Source organism: Passer montanus, unplaced genomic scaffold (assembly GCF_014805655.1).
Source record: "Passer montanus isolate IOZ18808 unplaced genomic scaffold, ASM1480565v1 scaffold11, whole genome shotgun sequence".
In the NCBI taxonomy this organism is placed as follows: domain Eukaryota; kingdom Metazoa; phylum Chordata; class Aves; order Passeriformes; family Passeridae; genus Passer; species Passer montanus.
In genome coordinates, this window is record NW_024357613.1 from 11,753,222 (window position 1) to 11,770,644 (window position 17,423).

General features: G+C 43.5%; 1 protein-coding gene across 1 annotated transcript; it reads right to left on the reverse strand.

The window, feature by feature from the left end:
- Positions 1 to 1,041: 1,041 nt before the first annotated feature.
- SLC35A1 (solute carrier family 35 member A1) lies at positions 1,042 to 17,335 on the reverse strand. Its single transcript, XM_039725660.1, has 8 exons — positions 16,989 to 17,335; positions 13,673 to 13,850; positions 8,368 to 8,527; positions 7,855 to 8,007; positions 6,522 to 6,588; positions 2,987 to 3,163; positions 2,455 to 2,589; positions 1,042 to 1,572 (listed from the first exon to the last, which is right to left on the reverse strand). The coding sequence occupies exons 1-8, from the start codon at positions 17,215 to 17,217 to the stop codon at positions 1,442 to 1,444; spliced, it is 1,230 nt and encodes a 409-aa protein (XP_039581594.1). The 5' UTR covers positions 17,218 to 17,335; the 3' UTR covers positions 1,042 to 1,441.
- Between the last annotated feature and the right edge of the window lie 88 nt (positions 17,336 to 17,423).

Sequence of the window (17,423 nt, forward strand, 5' to 3'; positions counted from 1 at the left end):
CCCTTTTCCTGGGTGTTGTGCTGCGTTCCTCCTTCAGAAACCTCAGCCAAGCCCAACTGGCAGCGGTCACACCCTGCTCCTCAGCCCTTCCTTGGCCCCACTGACGTGCTGGCCGGCGAGAGGAGACTGCTGCTCAGCTGGTGGAACAGGAACCACAGTGTCCCTCAGCACTGTGCACACAGGCACACGTGGCAGGTGCTGCTTGGCCCCCCTCAGCCTCACATTGCTGTAGAGAGGTGGAGCAGCACCTGTGAGGTCCTGCAGCTCCTGGCAATACCTTCCAACATGGAAGCCCGACTCCCAGGAGCAGCACTGTAGTGGAACAGTTGGTGAAAGGCAAGAGGGGACCATCCTCTCCCACTGGAAAAGAATTTAGGCATGTTTGTTACTGCTGTGTTTAACATGCCCCACTTTCAAGTAAAACCCAGCTCCTTAATTCATGTACAAAGAAATGTAGCCAAGAGTATGAAATTGGTCACATTTGAACTCCACTGTGAACATGAACAACTTGCCTGAATGTGCCAGGGTCACTTCTCCCTCAATGTAGAGCTGAAATATTGGGAAGGCCTCAGAAGATGAGGAAGGAGGTTGAAGTTGCAGAATTGGCACTGATAAATTAAAGGTGAACATGCATTACAGGAGCCCTTTTCAAGCATGTGCATGCACAGAGAGGTTGAGAGAGAAAAGATGGTCTAGATACAAACTTTGTGTGACTCATTCACACTTAAGCCAGAGGTACAGGAACAAATACAAACCCCTGTCCTATGCATAGAAAAGCCCTTTACCACCTACAGCCAATATACAAAACACTTAAAGAGTAAAAGGAAAGCCACAGCTTCAGAGTCTTTCATCTGACTTTTTAAACCAAACAACAAGGACTACCTCTAGTCACTCTGAGGTAGGTGATGCTCCAAGCAGGGGTATTCCCTGTAGGGTTGCATCCTCTTGTGCTTAGTGCCTAGAAGAGAAACTCTTCCTGTCATTAATCAAACTGCAAGTACCAAGTATCTTAAGAGAAAACTGTGGCAGTAGTTGCTTTTGTTAATAGTTTTTTTATGAAGCTTTTCAGGCATTTCTGCCCTCAAAGAGCAAGACAGTTTATCAAATACACAAAGAACCGATTTCCCTCTGTTATATACATTATATACAATTGAGTGATCAGTTCCTTCATTGGGTTTTCCTTGTAAATGAGACTCTTCATTGTCGACATGAATGAAGAATACCTTCCATAAAATACCCAGCCAGCTCCTCAGCTGCAGTGTAGCTTCAGTGTCAGCCACTGGAAACTCCACATGTAAAACAGAAAGAACTTCTGCTTTTAGTCTATCCCACTTAAACCATTTCATGACTAGCTTAAGGCTAATTTTGAAAAAAAAAAAAAAAGTTTTTTTTTTAAAGTCTATTTTTTCTCCCTGCCATCTGTCCATTTTTATGGACAACATCACACAGTAGCAAGTCTCTCTTTAGTGCTTTTAGTCTCTGAGGGCTGGATTTTTGTGGTGTCTTGTCGAGGTAATCCATAGAGGTAAATAGAAATGCACACCAGGAGAGCACCCAGGGAGAAGGTAACAGCTGAAAGGATACAAAATAGTTTAAATTAATGCATTCATATAAGAAACCTTCAGCAAGCCAAATAAGTTTTTGAATTTTTTTCATCCCTTGCTTTATGGTGCTCTTTTGCAGCCAAACTGATTATTTTCTCCTTCTGCAAACTTTCCTTAAGTTTTGTCTCACTAATACTACATGAAAAAGCTAGTTTTCCCACCATTTTCCCACACCATCTTTGGATTAAGGTAGGAAACCACCCACTACACAGTGAAGGACTGAGTGGGAGTGCTAGGCACAGTATCAGACACAGACTTGACTGGGGAGAAAATTACAGAACAGCCCAGAGCCATCTGCTGTTTCCTCTCAAAGACATTCACCACATCAGTCAGTCACAACCCCAGCTGCTCTTTGACTTCTTCTCATGGTGGTGTCCACAGCAGATGGGGAAAGTAAAAGTTAATGCAGTAGTGGGTGTAACTCATCAGGGCTGTGTAAAGCCCTTGAAGAAATAGCTGAGGAATTAATTTGGCACTGGCTGTACTAAACCCAACAAGAAATAATAACCCATCAACAGCAGTCCAGGTAAACAGCTGTATCACACACTAAACTGCATCAGAAAGTGATGCATGAAAATAAAGCTGTTTAAACCAGAAAGGTTCTCTCTGTTTGAAGTTGCAGATGCCTCTGAAAGAACAAAGCACGGATGCCTTTGAAAGCAGACTCATCAGGCACCTTTGTGCACCACAACAGGGACCGATGATGCATTAATGCACAGGAGTCCTGAAGAAGACTTGAAGCTAAAACCAGAAAAACTGAGAGGTTTGGCTTTGGCATGAGCTGTGTGCAGCAGGCTGGGCAGGCAGGAAACATGCACAGCCATCAAATCAAAGGCAACAAGGCACTTACTTATCTGGAGGCCGAAGAGGATGACTGATGCCACAGTAGAGAGAACGATGGCTGCCGCTGCAGAAAAGCCTTTCATGATGTTATCTGTGTACTTAACAACCACCGAGGTGTAGAGGCCACCCACGCTGGCCAGAACTGGGAAGCAGAGAGGGTGCTACCATAAGTACAGGTGCAGTAGGTTACTCCTGAAACGATGCATTTTACTCCACTAATGTGCTCCCACTTTGGGCTACACTGTCCTAATTCATGATTTACAGATCATTCAGTGGAATGGGATGTCTACATGGCATCCAGTAAATAAGATATAACTCATTTAAAGATGATCTACTTGCTAGTCAATTATTTAGGCTGCTGTTTCAGCACAATTTAAATTGAGTCAGTGAATAACTTCCAAGAAAATTATACTGTTAAATAAAATCCCTCAAAACACAGTTGAGAGTGTGTCAGACTGAATTTGTAGCTTCTTCCAATCAGTTGTATCATTATTAAAGAAAAAAACAATGTCAAGAGATAAAAACCACAAGATACTTACAGACAACAAACCAGACGTAGTATGTGTAGCCATAGAAAAACCCCTTCTCAAGAACTTTGTCTCCATCTGACATGTACACAACAAATAAATTCACCACAATCCCAGATAAGTACAGCTGAATGTTCCTCACCCACAAGGAAGTATCTGAACTCTTTAACACCTTTTCAAAATAAACTCCTGAAAAAAACAAAACAAAAACCCGAAAATATTTCAGTGAGAAGAATGATTCATGGTTTCTTGCATTTTAAAACCAGACAACCTCTTAGAGCCAGCAAACTCTCAAGCTCACTGGCCGTGGGCGACTGCTGCTGAACACCAATGATGGATCCAGGGTTGGTGCTATCACTCCTCAGGGCTCAAGGATGAAAAGGCATCCCATGGGAGCACTTCACTGAGCTCCAGGGGCATTTTCCACCTTGTACTAACTCCTTTACACCTGTGTGAGCATGAATATGCTACAGCAAAGGGACTATGAATGTTCCTCTCTAACGTTCTCAAGTACTTCAGGTTTGTAACGAACTTAGCCCTATTAGGAGTTACTGTTGTCTCACAGAATCTTTTGTTAAATTGTTTCAATTAGGCTGTTACGTTTAAGTGCAGTTAAAACCCTCAGGCCTAAACCCTTGGTCAAGTCTGGGACTTAGTTTAGCACGGGGATGCACTTTGATTCAAGGGGAAGGTCTCCCTCAATCCTGTTTATCCTTACCCTTGCCTATCTCTACCCTTTTTCAATCCACAGCCTCCATAAAAATAATTTTATGTTGATTTTAGTTTTAGATTTATTTAAGTCCGATTTTTCTCAGAGGGTAGGGGAGGAAGGGAGGATCTGTATTACCTCAGTACTGAAACTGAAAACTCCTCAGGAGCTTTGTGCTGGCAGAGCATTTGGCACAGCAGCTCATTCTGAAACCACAGCTTCAGGGGATTATGAGAGCAAATCAAAACTGAGGCCTTCTGCTAATTGAAAATACAAGTTGGTTTTGAGGAAGTGGAGTTCATTTTAATCTAAAGCTCTAGCTCTCAATACCACATTGCAGAGCATTATTTCTATGCTCTGCATTACTGAAACTCCCCAAATACTTCTTCATTATTCTACTTGGGAGGCATTTGTCAGACTGAGGCAGACCTTTGGCAAGGCCCTCACCACCTGCCTTTTTAACCATTGCTCACCCAATCAGGACTTTTCCGAGCTCTGGAATTTCATCTACATTTCAAAACAAGGAGAGCAGTTTGCAGGACTCTCACCAGTGACTTTCATGACCTTCTGGTGAGAGCCCTATTGACCAGAAGTTTATTGGTGATTAGCATCACACACCAGCCTTCATACAACATGAGAAAATAATATGGAACCAACAAGCGTGGCACAAAGAGCCGTGTGTTAGAAGCCCTAGGCACACCACCCCCAACCCCCAAAACCCCAAATTAGCTTCAAGGAAGCTCTTTCTACTCTTTTATTAGGGAAAAATGCCATTTATAATTTAATAGAATACAGTGAGTACTTATGGTGAATAAATGAGAAGGCAGACTTATATTTCAGGGGTTCAAATAATTACAAAACCAAGAAAATATTGTATTATCTCATAATAATATAAATTTTTGAAATGTAAACAGCAACAAACTAGTATTGTTAATGACTGCAGCCTTTAAAATAACCCAGAATAGAATATAAATTTTTGAAATGTAAACAACAAACTAGTATTGTTAATGACTGCAGCCTTTAAAATAACCCAGAATATTTACCTTGAGATTTCTGTACCCTGAGAAGACCCACAGAGCACAATGAGGTGTAATCAACATAACAGAAATTTAGCTTGAGTATGAACCATACTTGTCAATGTTCTAAACTGAGAAAACAGTAGGCAAATCAATAAAACTGTGTTAGAGATTTGTGAATATACAATTCACAAATCCACTACGCAAGATGAAGGAAAGAATGGGGGCTGATTAAGAGAACCTACTCCTCAGAACTGTTTTAAGTCACAAAGGATCTGCTGTTAAATTATCCCTCCAATGCTTTTAAAAGCATGGCTGGGGCCCCAGATACTTGGAAATTATCACAGGATCAGCAATTTGAAGAAAAAACTTCTTTTCCTTCTCTAAGTAACAAACACAACCTTTTTTTCATTTTGCTGGACTAAGAAAACACTCCATAAAACATGGTCAGTACAGAAACTGGAGGTCTAACAGCAAAGTAACTGCTTCATGTGAGTGTGGGAAGGAAGAACAGGAAAGGGATTTGAATAGAATTTATGTTTTCAACATGTAAAACCCCAAGGGCACAAGGAGCTCTGTGGATGAAACACACAGTCCCTTGCAGCTGCCTCAGAGCTTCAGCTGTCAGCAAGGAAACCCAAGCTGCAATCCTTTTGCAGGAGAAGAAAGCCCTAAGTGTCTCACGCTGCCTGTACCAGCCTGTCAGTGCTCTGAATTTGCAGGTCTTTGGAAGCACAGCTGTTGACCCACATTATTGGGGAAAGCAGGAGTTTTAGGAGGCTCTGAAGGCTGTGTTTTGTCTTGCAGCTTTGGAGCATCTATTTAAATAAGGAAATTCATAACCTTTCCAGGAAAAGCTGTCTGAGCTCTACACAGTTATTTAGTATTTCTTCTTCAAAGTGCCTATTTTACTGAAACGACACCAAATAAGAATGACACTCTACTCCTCTACCCACCAGAGTGTTTTTCCATGAGTAATGAGCATCTATGCACAGCACAAGATCATTGCAAGATTTTCCAGTACTAGAGGTGGGTGATAGTACCGTGCTTTTTACAGGGAAAAGGAGAAGAATCCAGTTTACAGTTAGAGGAATATGCTCCTGTGAGCCAAATTTCAAATTAACGAGTAATTTGCATTTCTTTATTTCTGAGCACTAGTTCACTTGTCCCAAAGTTTTGGTGTCCTTCTCCAGAAGCCAGAGAAAAAACTATGCTGAGGGGAGGCACTGGTTGTAGAACAAAGCAAAAATAAACAAAACCAAAAATCCTTCACTGAGTTTATCCAGGCTTCCTGCTACTACTCTAACTCTCTGCTTTCCTCATGCTCCCTTCTACATCCCAGTTAGATTTTTCCACCTACAGAACTATGGCAATAGTTCTGGGCTGAGCTGGTACAGAAGTGAGTGAGGAGCTCAGTTCCCCTTGTAAAAAAAATGCAAGTATTGCATGTGATCACCAAAGGGGAGCTATTCACTGCAAAGTAAACTTTATAAAATTGATGTACATTAATTAAATGCACGGAGTGAGTAATTAGGCTGCTCCCTACAGTCTTATTCACAGCATTTGAAAGACACTTCCAATTGCAAACCAGCCCTCTATGTTGCATCGTGTAAAACCAATGGTACATGCTCCTATCATTTGCTTGACAATGGGAGTAATCATGTTATGAATCTGCCTTAATTACCAAAAGTAGAATACAATTATGGGCAGAGGGAATAAACTATTAGAGGAAGGCAGTTAACAAATGTAGAATGTTCAGTTTTAAGCACTGTGAGTTCTCCAGTCCTTTAGATGCAGCCCACATACAGAAATAATACTGTACCTGCAAATCCTGAACAAAACACTGCCACAGCAATCGCTCCAAACCCTAGCCATGGGTTCTGCTCCACCTGCAACATCAACCATTCTTTTAGAAAGGACACAACACTTCAGTCATTCACAAGAATCAATTCCAGAGTGTTGTGGTTTAAATTCAGCCAGCAACTAAGCACCACCCAGCCCCTCACTCATTCCCCCCAAGCCCCACAGTGGGGAGAATAATTGAAAACAAAAGGTAAACTTTGTGGGTTGACATAAGCACATTTAATAACTAAATCAAAATAAAAATTACTAATATTTGTAGTATTAACAAAAGGAGAGAGATATAAAATCCAAGAAAACTAAGTGGTGCACAAAATAATTGATCAACACCTGCTGACAGATGCCCAGCCCAGCCCGCAGCAGAAATCAGCCCCGCCTGGCCAAATTCCCTGATTTTCCATGTTTCCAATGTTACTGAGTGTAACATTCTATGGTATGGCATATCCCTTTGGCCAGTTCAGCTCAGCTGTCCTGGCCGTGCTCCCTCCTGGTTTCTTGTGACCCTCCTCACTGGCAGAGCAGGAGACACTGGAAAGCCCTGGACTCATGGTTAAGCACTACTGAGCCACAAATAAAACACCAGTGTTCCCAACATTCTTCTCACACTAAATCCAAAACACAGCACTGAACCAGCTACTTGGAAGAAATTTAATTCTCTCCCAACCAAAACCAGGGCACAGAGCTACTTCATAAAGTAGAGCAAAATTATCAGCATTTCAGTGCAGCACCACGTGCCCTTGCAGATCTAGGGCTGTCCCTGAGATCAGCTCAGTGTAGCTGCTGGTGTCCCACCCTCTGTGGGTACTCTCACAGTGCTCAGAGGCACTGTCTACTCGGCTGTGGCCAGTACTCCAGAGCATGACCCACCTTTCCCACTAATGCAGCTGGGCAGCAGCTGGGACCTAAGAAACAGAAGACACTTGTTTCTCCCTACAGCAGCATTAGGTCAGAGCCTCTGAAGGGTGTGTTTAAATGACATACCCACACTGTGCTGGAGTTTTGCGCCCAATTCCTCACAGGGCTTTGATTCTAAATTCTCTGTTCCAACAATTACAATGTTACCAAGCCAACTGCTGGAAACAATCCATTACTCAGACACTCCTAGGATGGTGCCTTAGATTAGGATGGCTGTGGTAATTTATACTAATTGTAGCAATGCATTGTATTTCCAACAAGTGAGACCAGAGCAATACCACAGCCTGCCTGGACTGGTACACAATAAAGGTGAAAGCCAAGGACCAAGGATCATTTATTCTTTATCTGCAGAGGGAAAATGGGAAAATTTTAACTCTTACCTGTACTTTTGTAGCCTGAGCAGGCTCCCACTGAACAAGAGTAACACCACCACACAGCATGAAGACAGAGAACCACTGCAACTTGCTAAGGGTACGGCTCAGCATCAGGACTGTACATAAAGCTGTACAAGGGATCTTCAACTGGTATGTCACCTAAAACAGATGGCAATGTAGTGTAGAGGACATGGCTTTATAAACTCCTCCAAAACAAGAAAATAAAATAGAAAATTCAACTACAGAATGACAGATTTTTATATTCATTGATTTCCCACACATCCATCTTCAACTACAACAATGTGGATTTGAAGTGACTGTAGCAGTGAGTGGCTTGGCTCAGAAAGCCAGAGCTCTGCAGCAGAGCGTTTGCTCTGAACAGAACAAAGCACAGTTTCGCTTTTAACACTGAGGCTGAAGAGAGTGCTGTGTGCCAGGCAGATACCTGACACTTGTGTCTAATGAACCAGGAAAGACAAATATATTTCCAGGTCTGTTACTGACAGAAACCTGTATTACCTGGTAGACTGCAGCATCCAAGTTGCTAAGAGCCACGAATGCCATATTGTTTTGGATAGCGTACACCACAGATGGAACACTTAATTTCAGCAATTCTTTAGGACTTCCGAATACATTTTCTTTTAAAGATGTTATTAACCTGGTCAGACTTCCAGTTTCTCTGCAAAACAAAATATTAGCACAATGGAGGGCATTCCTAAACTGGTATTTTAAAACAGAAATCAAATCAATGAATCCCTTGGGAGCGCTGAAAATTTGTCCTCCACATTCAGTTGTACTTTCTGCTCATAAAAGACAAAAGTGGTTAACTAGCAAAAAACAAGTGAGGTTTTCAACAAGCAGAAAGCCCTGAAGGCAAGACAGACATTCTGGAATCAGGAAGTTAGATGCATTAATGTCTAGCAGTGTGTCAATATAGGCAGTGGAACAGAAGGCTGTTGTTCACATCTCCCCTTTTTTACTGGGCATTAATGTTTGTGTGTGATGTCAAATGCCCATGACTTTCCAGACCCCCTTTAAACTAGGCCTCACAGTACAGTCAAAAAAGGATTGTACCCTTGCATACTACTTACCCAGAAAAACCTCTCATTCCTCAGTCAGCCATGGGCTCCCAGTCTCACTTGTGCTGTGGGAGATGCTGGACCAGCACACACATGAAGAGGTCTGGTGGCTGTGTGGGGGCTCCCCTGTCCCTGTCTTTGCATTTCACACCTCTCATTAAAGTAATTAGTGTGTGACAGCAGGCAAGGGGAAGAACGTGTTGCTGCTGGCTGCTTTTGCAGTTTGCTACTCAGCTTTTCACAGCTGCCCTCTGCATTACTGGTACTCCCTTATCACTTGTACATCAATCTGACATTTGCTGCTCTCTTGTTGCTGCTGCTCCAGTCCTCTCCCCAGTTCTCCCACAGCCTCCTTTCCAATCTTCTCTTGCTTAGCACTGACAAATACCAACACCCAAAATCATTCCTGCCCCCTCCCACAGGCCTTTCAACTTATAAGTTGTACTGCTTTTAAATTTAATTCTCTTTAATTCTCTTAAATTTAATTCTCCTTGTGGTTCTATTGCACTTGTATGAATAAATAGCTTTAACCACCTTTCAGCAAATTTTCCTTTCCTGATCAACTGATTCTGTACTCCTGTTGTTCAACTTTTCCTCTCCAAAGATTTACAGGCTTTACCCTCTCATGATCCTTCCATCCAAATTTCCCTCCTTCCTTGCCTTCCTTTTCCAGTTTTATTTTCCCCTGTAGGGAGAGCAGTCATTATACAGGCAGCCGCAAGGGATTCTTTTTGTATTTTTCTGTAACAGAAAGCACACACAAAAAACCAGACATGTCTGGCCACATGAAACAACTGTGGCAAGAAAATCCATGGACAAATAGCACTTAAAGTGAAGTCTGCAATACAAGAAAGGGGAAGAGTTCATGCTACAGTGCACCATCTGTTTGCACTAGATACAGAATGGTATAAGATGTTAGAGTTAGGAGATATTATAGGCAGATTTTTTTTTGTTTGTTCCATTTCTGAATGTATGTATTACATTGTCTAGGATTGGGAGATAAGGTGTACAAGAAAATTGGGTAATTCCCTAGTACAGCTGGACTATGTATTATATTGTCTAGGATTGGGAGATAAGATGTACAAGAAAATTGGGTAATTCCCTAGTACAGCTGGACTAAAGTGCTTCTATCTCAAATGTCTAACTGAAAATAAAATATATTTAGCATATACATGGTTCTACTCTATGAAAATAAGAAGTAAAAAAAAATACTGCGCAGGAATAACTTCTATTAATTGATACTAAAGTGGGCTGTCAAACAAGAAAATAATAAACTATAAAATAATATTTAAAATAAGATTTAAGATAATATTTAAACTGCTTCTGTTCCAGACCATGCTCAGTGAATTTGCTGATCACATTTTTAAAGTCACAGCAGCAATAGTAACTTCTGTCTACTTTTAACTTCAAGAAGAAAATTTCAGCAATGAAGAATAACATGTCTAATAATCACCATCTTCCTTTTAGATTTTGAGAACATGAAGATAAACTATCTAATAGTTTATCAGTGCAGTGGATGTGCTTTCTGAATCATGCACTTACCAAGAATCACTAACTGTAAGTTGAATTCAGTACATGGCCAAGAACAACTTAAAGCAAACCTCCATGTACAGCTGATAAAGCAAAATTAGGTGCCCAAAGAAGTAAGCTGCAAGATCAAATTAGAAAATAAAAAAATATCTAGCTTGAATTCAGCTTTCTTGACATTGATTTAGGTTTGAATTTTACAACATAACAAATTTTCTTTGTAGAATGATTCAGGTAGGAAGAGACCCTAAGACCATCTTGTCCCAGCCTCCTTGCCATGGGCAGGGACAACTTCCACTGGACCAGTGTGCTCCAAGCCCCATCCAGCCCGGTCTTGAAGGGATGGGGCATCCACCACATCACTGGGCAGCCTGTTCCAGAGATTCACCACCCTCACATTAAAGAACTTATTCCTAATATCTAACCTAAACCTATTTTCTTTCACTTTAAATCCATTTCCCCTTTCATAAATTCATTACCCCACTGACAAAGCCACTTTCTAGGTATGAAGAGGTGAGCAATACTAATAACTATCAGTTTTGCAACAGAAAAACACATTTGTTAGAAAAGCTGAAGTTAAAACTAGAGTTTGCAAAACAGCTCTGCCTTTCTTCATCCATTACTAAGTAGTTATGTACCAGCTAAGAATGCAGCAAATGCTGTTACCAGATGGTGAACAGGACTTTAAATAAGCATGAGAAATGGAGAGCATACTTCAGTTAACAATTAGCACAGCTTAAAGTATCATAAGCTTCTCTTTTGAAAGACAATTCTTTGGCATTCATCCATCCAAGCTGCCCTCCAGGAGACGCCTTGAGAGTAAACAGTGAAGGCATCATCTGATAATGTGTAAGAAAACAAATTTGGCAGCTGGAACAGTGAGAGAGCTGTGCTCTAGTATCCTGTATGCTGCAGTTACCAGCACTATCTCTTTCAAAAAGCAAAGGCACCCACACAAATGTATGCTGCTGCACAGCAAAAAACCAGGACTGGTTACTGAACTACAAAGGCACCTTACCTTGGGTGAGACTAATTGGTTAGGATTTAAAACTGAAGGAAGCTGTAAAGGAGACACAGCAAGAAGCTGTGCTGGAATTGATGCTATTCAGCACACTCATAAGTGATCTGAAAGGAGAGGTTACTAGAAAGTTGGCAACTTTTGGACTCACCAGCATGCCAGACATGTTACCAAGGAGAGGTGAGCATGGCCTGATGAATGGTGTCTGCTGGTGCCCACCTCTCCCTCAGCTATGGAGAGAAAAACCCCACCAGCTGACCAGGTCAGAATAGACATTATAACCTCCAAACAGCTCAGTGAATCTCATTTAAAAAGTACCACTTTAACTGGTAAACAAGATTCAGGTGTCAATCAATGAGAAAGAACCATAGGAAATGGCCACCCCTACTTACAGCAACCCTCTTTCATCTAGTTATGGGCACCTGGCAAAAAAATGCAATCCATACTTCTTGGATGGCACCAGCTCAAGGAAGACAGCATCAGCTTCAGAGAAATGAGGAGAATCCTTAGGAAAGGAACTGGGGCCAAGAGAGAAAACATCTTCACCCTCTGCCATGGAATGTTCACCTCCTGAATACAGCATGCAGCTCCAGATCCTGTTTCAAAAGGGATGTAACAATACTGGAAATGCTGTAAGGATGGGTACTATGATGACCCCAGAAAAATTAAACTAGGGCTCCTGGCTTAGGAAATAAATCAGTGATGAAAACACAGATCTGTAGAGTTATGAAAAGCAAAATGAAGGAGGAAAGATTATTCACCATATCTGTCAACACAAGACAACAGGATCCATAAGTTTCTGCCACCAGCTAAGGAAAGCTCAGCCCATGTTTGCCCCCTTGGCTACACTTCCATTCTACACATCCTCTGCTGGCAAAGGGAAAATAATGGGCTACAGAGACTTTTTGCTGTGCAGGGCTGTTCTAAAAAACATCAACATGCTACGTTCTGAGTTAAAAGTAATTTACTTTTTAATTATTTCAAGTAAAAAAAAAACAACATTTATACATTTAATGAACAAAATATTACAGACCCTTAACAAAAGGGATTGCTTACCCTGCTGCACTAGGTGTACTATAAACAGCCTGAGTCCCAGGTGCACAAGATTTGACAAATTACACACACAGATGAGGCTACCCAGAGGTAGCCCTCACTTTTGGGAAGCATGGGCTGCTACAGTCTCCAGAGAGCAAGTGAGAACCACAGCAGAACCAAGTGTCAGCAGAGTCACTTCTGCCAGCATTTTGTGCTGACAGAGAAGTCCACGGTGCATGTAAAGAAAAGTAGACATTCCCCACTGGTCACATCTGCCTTCTCTAACACATCCCATTTAATGAAAGGTTAAAGAAAAAAAGCAGTTTGTCACAGTTACCTTAACAAATTCAAATATCGCCTCACTTCTAAAGCAAGTAAAATGCCATTTGTATGTTAAGAGGAAAAGAGCTGATGAAAATCTGAAGTACATCATGTGACTCCATGATCCTCTGGTACATAACAGCCAGCCTTCTGATGTACCACAAGCCACAAAGAGAGACAGAGACCCTAAAAGAACAAATTCAACCACAGCAGCAAGAACTGGGCTTTGGAAAAGTCCAGAATATAAAGATTCTTCCTAGGAAGGATGTAGCACAGGGAAGCTGAAAAGGAGAAAAGGCAGCAGACTGATAGCCTCCCTACTTGAGATACTCATGCATGGACTGAAGTTCTAGTTCTTAGCAGCAGTCTGGGATCACAGAAACTAATATTTTTTGATCACAGCTTTCAGCATTGGCCTGCAGATTGTTAGAGACAGCAAAATGTCTGTCTGTAACATTGTTTGGGAAAACGTATTAGTAGGAACATTAGAATTTTATGTAATTCAGCAGATGATGGCTCACAGCAGATGATCAAAGTCCAACTTTCATCTTCACCAACATCTTAAAGACCAAAACATCATGGATAATCCATGCTGACACTCTGAACTGATTCCAAAGCACACAAAAATAGAAAATATGTAGAAAGGATACACCTGAATATTGAGGTGTATACAAAGCAGTTTCAGTTGATGAGGACTCACAAGCTCTAACCTGCTTTGAATTACCCTTCCACAGCACCATTATCCAGCCACATTCTCAAACATACCTGCGCTTCAGGACCCGAGAATCTGAGGTTAGAAGCAAGGACTGCTTTTCAAACCACTGATCAGCACTCCCACACTTACTTAGCCAGGATGCCCATGCTCAGGAACAGCTTGATGACTTCAGTGACACACACAGCCGTGGTTGAAAAGTAGAGCTCTGTCTGCACTGTCCTGGTGTACCGCAGTGCCACCGTGTACGTGGCAGCAACCAGGGTCATCACTGTGAGGCAGTACAGCTTGAACAGTAAGCTGACATTTTCTGAAACAAAACACAGGAGACGACTCAGCGTGACCCCCATTTTAATTCAAGAATTGAAACAGCGTGTTCTCCAGCTGGAGTGGTGTATTGAACACCACTGTGTCAGCAGACAATAATTATAATGTCAGGAAACACTTTCCATAAAAAATTTTAGTTAAATTTTACAGCCTTCTCAAAGAAGCTTGTACAGGAACTCCAAGTGCTTGAAAATGAGATTCTCTCTTGCCCTTGTAATCATCCCTCATTCTAGAAAAAACTAGTCATACATTAACATTTATCTAACAACAGCCAAAAAGTCTTTCTGTGCTTTCCTGCTCTTTAGCTGACAGTAGGTGCTTGCTCTGAAATAGCAGCTGATCCTCTTCGTGTAATATACTGAACTCTGACACAAAGAGCGTTGGCAGACTAGCAAAAGCAAAAAGAGAGGAAAAGTTCAGTATAAGCAAAGAAATCTAGCAAATCTTAATGAAAAAGGCAGCATTTCTGTCAGCCCTATTTTCCACCTAAGTCAGTAAAAGAAGATTTTGCTCTGAATAGTGGTGGGATTTCACACAAAGGACTTTCTTTAAAAAATCCATGTGGAAAGCTCTAAGGTTAAGGCTCTTGCAGTAAATTAAACCACACAAGGACTGTGTATAATTTGTGCTAGCTCCTCTCTCTTCCCCCTGATATGATTCCCACAGCAATAGCAATACTTGTAACAGTTTTGACCTGGACCAACTACCATCCTGCAAAATTTTGGAGTTAGCCTGTCCAAGGTCCCCTGGAAGAAGGCAGTTTTTCATCCATACACACTTCTTCAAGGCCTGAGAGCTCCATCAGGCCACTCCAGTGCATTCCCAGGTCAGGGAATGGCTGAGCCCGAGTCTGAAGCAGCCAGGAGAACAGCACACAACTCCAAATGGGATTTCTCTGCACAAAGGCAAGACCCAACACGAGACATCAGCAAATGTCTCAGCAATGTGTCTGAGCCACAGCACATGTGGCTTGTTCAAAATCCCTTTTCACACTGGCAGATTGTTATGTTTGGCATCTCTCTGGTGGGTATTGGTCATTCAACAGCACCTTTGGGGCCACTGTCATGTTCTAAATATCCTAAAGAAATGTGTTTTAATTGGTGTAAGTTCGTATTCCTCTGCTGATTAGGGAATGAGATACAGGAGAAGTAGTTTTGTAATAACTTTGTTTATTTAATAAAGGAATGAGCTGCTGAATCCAGTGCAACTAATGCTTTGGTTCATGTTACTTTCAAACCAGAGATGTCTTCAATTGCATAACATTTCTGCAAGGTACAGTTAATACCTCCTGCCACTGCAATCATTTAAATTAGCTACTTCCTTATAGATAAAAATCTTATGCACGTCAGTAACCACTTTTAAAAGGTAGAGCCAATTAGTTTTTGGACTAACAATGCTTAGAAGAGATTTACAAGCTGTAACCCATTTTTAAATTATATTTGTATTGTGGGGAAGAAATACAAGGGCATAACAACCAGGAAATATAACTAACCCCATCTGGTTTCACAAAAACATATCTTCAAATGATATTTCAGTGCTGACAGAAATTATATTAATGCTGTGATTTGACACACGAAGATTTTAAGTCTATGCACCACCAAACTAAAGCTAAATGTAATCGTTGCCTCTAGTAACTACTCTTAAAAAAAAAAAAAAAAAAAAAGCCCCAATGTGGCAATGGTTTGGGAACTTGGGTTTATAGTAATGCTGTGATTTGACACAACTTGGGTAAACCAAAGGCAGCAAGACATAACAAATCTAGTATCTAGACTAGATAGTACCAGTACTATGTAGAAAGGTATTTGTAATTCTTTTCAGCCTGGGCATTTCTTCAGCCTCCCATGTCAGCATCAGTACCAGTGCAGCAAGGGGAGCAGAAGAAAGCATAGCTGGGGCACCCATAACTTCTGCTGATAAATCTGAACTTACACCTGCCTAAAGAAAAGAAGAGCTGGAAGAAGCTTTTGGGGTTTTTTTTTCCCAGTAAATCCCACCTGGATGAAATTATTTCTGGCAAAAAGGGACCAGGCAGGCCAAAAGCCTCAGGATAACAGTGTGAGCCTCCCACACATCTCCACGGCTCATCTAAGGGCTCCGCCAGGGCTCCTGGAAGGCAGCCCCGGGCCAAGCCTGGCAGGGGAGCACGAAGCCCGGTTACCTGGGCTGGCACCCCTGCCCCTCACCCCGCCTGGCCCTGGGCAAGACCTCCATGGGCAGCTGGAAGGGGGCAGGCGGCGCCGTCCGGGAGGATTTAAACCCTCCTGGCTTGCCCGAGGGTCTGCCTTCGGACTGGGCTCTGGCCTCGTTGTACACAGAATCCCTGAGAATCAGGGAATCAGTTAGGTTGGGAAAGACCTCTGGTGTCATCGAGTCTGACCTATGACCGAACACCACCAGTGAACGACACCGTGTCCCGAACTGCCACATCCAGTCTTTCCTCAAACATCTCCAGGGATGGTGACTCCACCACCTTCCTGGGCGCTCCATTCCAGCAACTAATCATCCCTTCTGTGAAGAAATTCCTCCTAATGTCCAACCTAAACACACTCCAGGATGCACCTGGGTGCGGCGGCGTTTCCCGGGGCACCTGCGGCCCCCTCAGGGCGGGCGCAGGGGCTGTCCCCGTGCACTGACCGCCTGCGCCCCGGGGTCAGCCCCACAGACGCTGCGCCGGGGTCAGACGCTCCCAGAGGGGAACTGGCGGCGGGGGAGACGCGACTGTGGCTGATCCTAAAGGCGGAGGCGTCCCGGGGACCCGGCAAGCCCCGCACCAGAGCACCCGCCGCCCACACGGGGGGACGCGGCGGTGCCACACGGCGAGGGGAAGCGCCCGGGCGGCGGCAGGAGAGCGGCAGGGCGGGAAAGCAGGCGGGAGAGCCCCTCCCCGGCGCGACCCCGCGGAGCCCCTTCCCCCCCTTCGCTCCCGCAGTAGTAGCGTCCGGTGCCACAGCTCCCAGCGCGGAGGACAGTTCCACTCCCTCTGGCAGGGGGGAGCAGGGGGAGTCTCCGCGCGGGTCGCGTTTCCTCTTGGGAAAGCGGGTGGAAATTGTCCCCGTTCCCCGGCCGTGCCGCCCACCGGGAGCCGCGGGACCCGCCGGGCGCCCCGCGCCGCCGCCCTTACCTTTCGGAGGCGACATGGTGCTCGCCGAAGGCTCCAGGACCGCCGGGCCGGGGCCGCCCCCCGTGCCCCGCCGCTCCTCCCATCGCACCATAGAGTGCGGCGCGGCCGCCCAGAGCGCCCCGCCGCCCGCGCCGAACCATCGAGTCGAGCTCCGTCCCGCCTGGATATCCTGGAGAGCATCCCGCTCCACCCGGCCGCCTTTCGGAACTGTTTCATTGGCAGCAAACATCCAGGAATCTCACGCACGTATTTCGCATTGCCAGGAGCAAGCTCGTAGCCACCGACACGTTTCTGCCGCGAGAAAAAGCGAGATGGAGGTTACAATCGTATTCCTCGGTATTTTACAGCACTGCAGTACCTTCTCCAGTGGAAAATAACAAAGTAGGATAAAATGAAATTTCAGTCATCGGTTCACTTTTAAATAAAATGTATTTC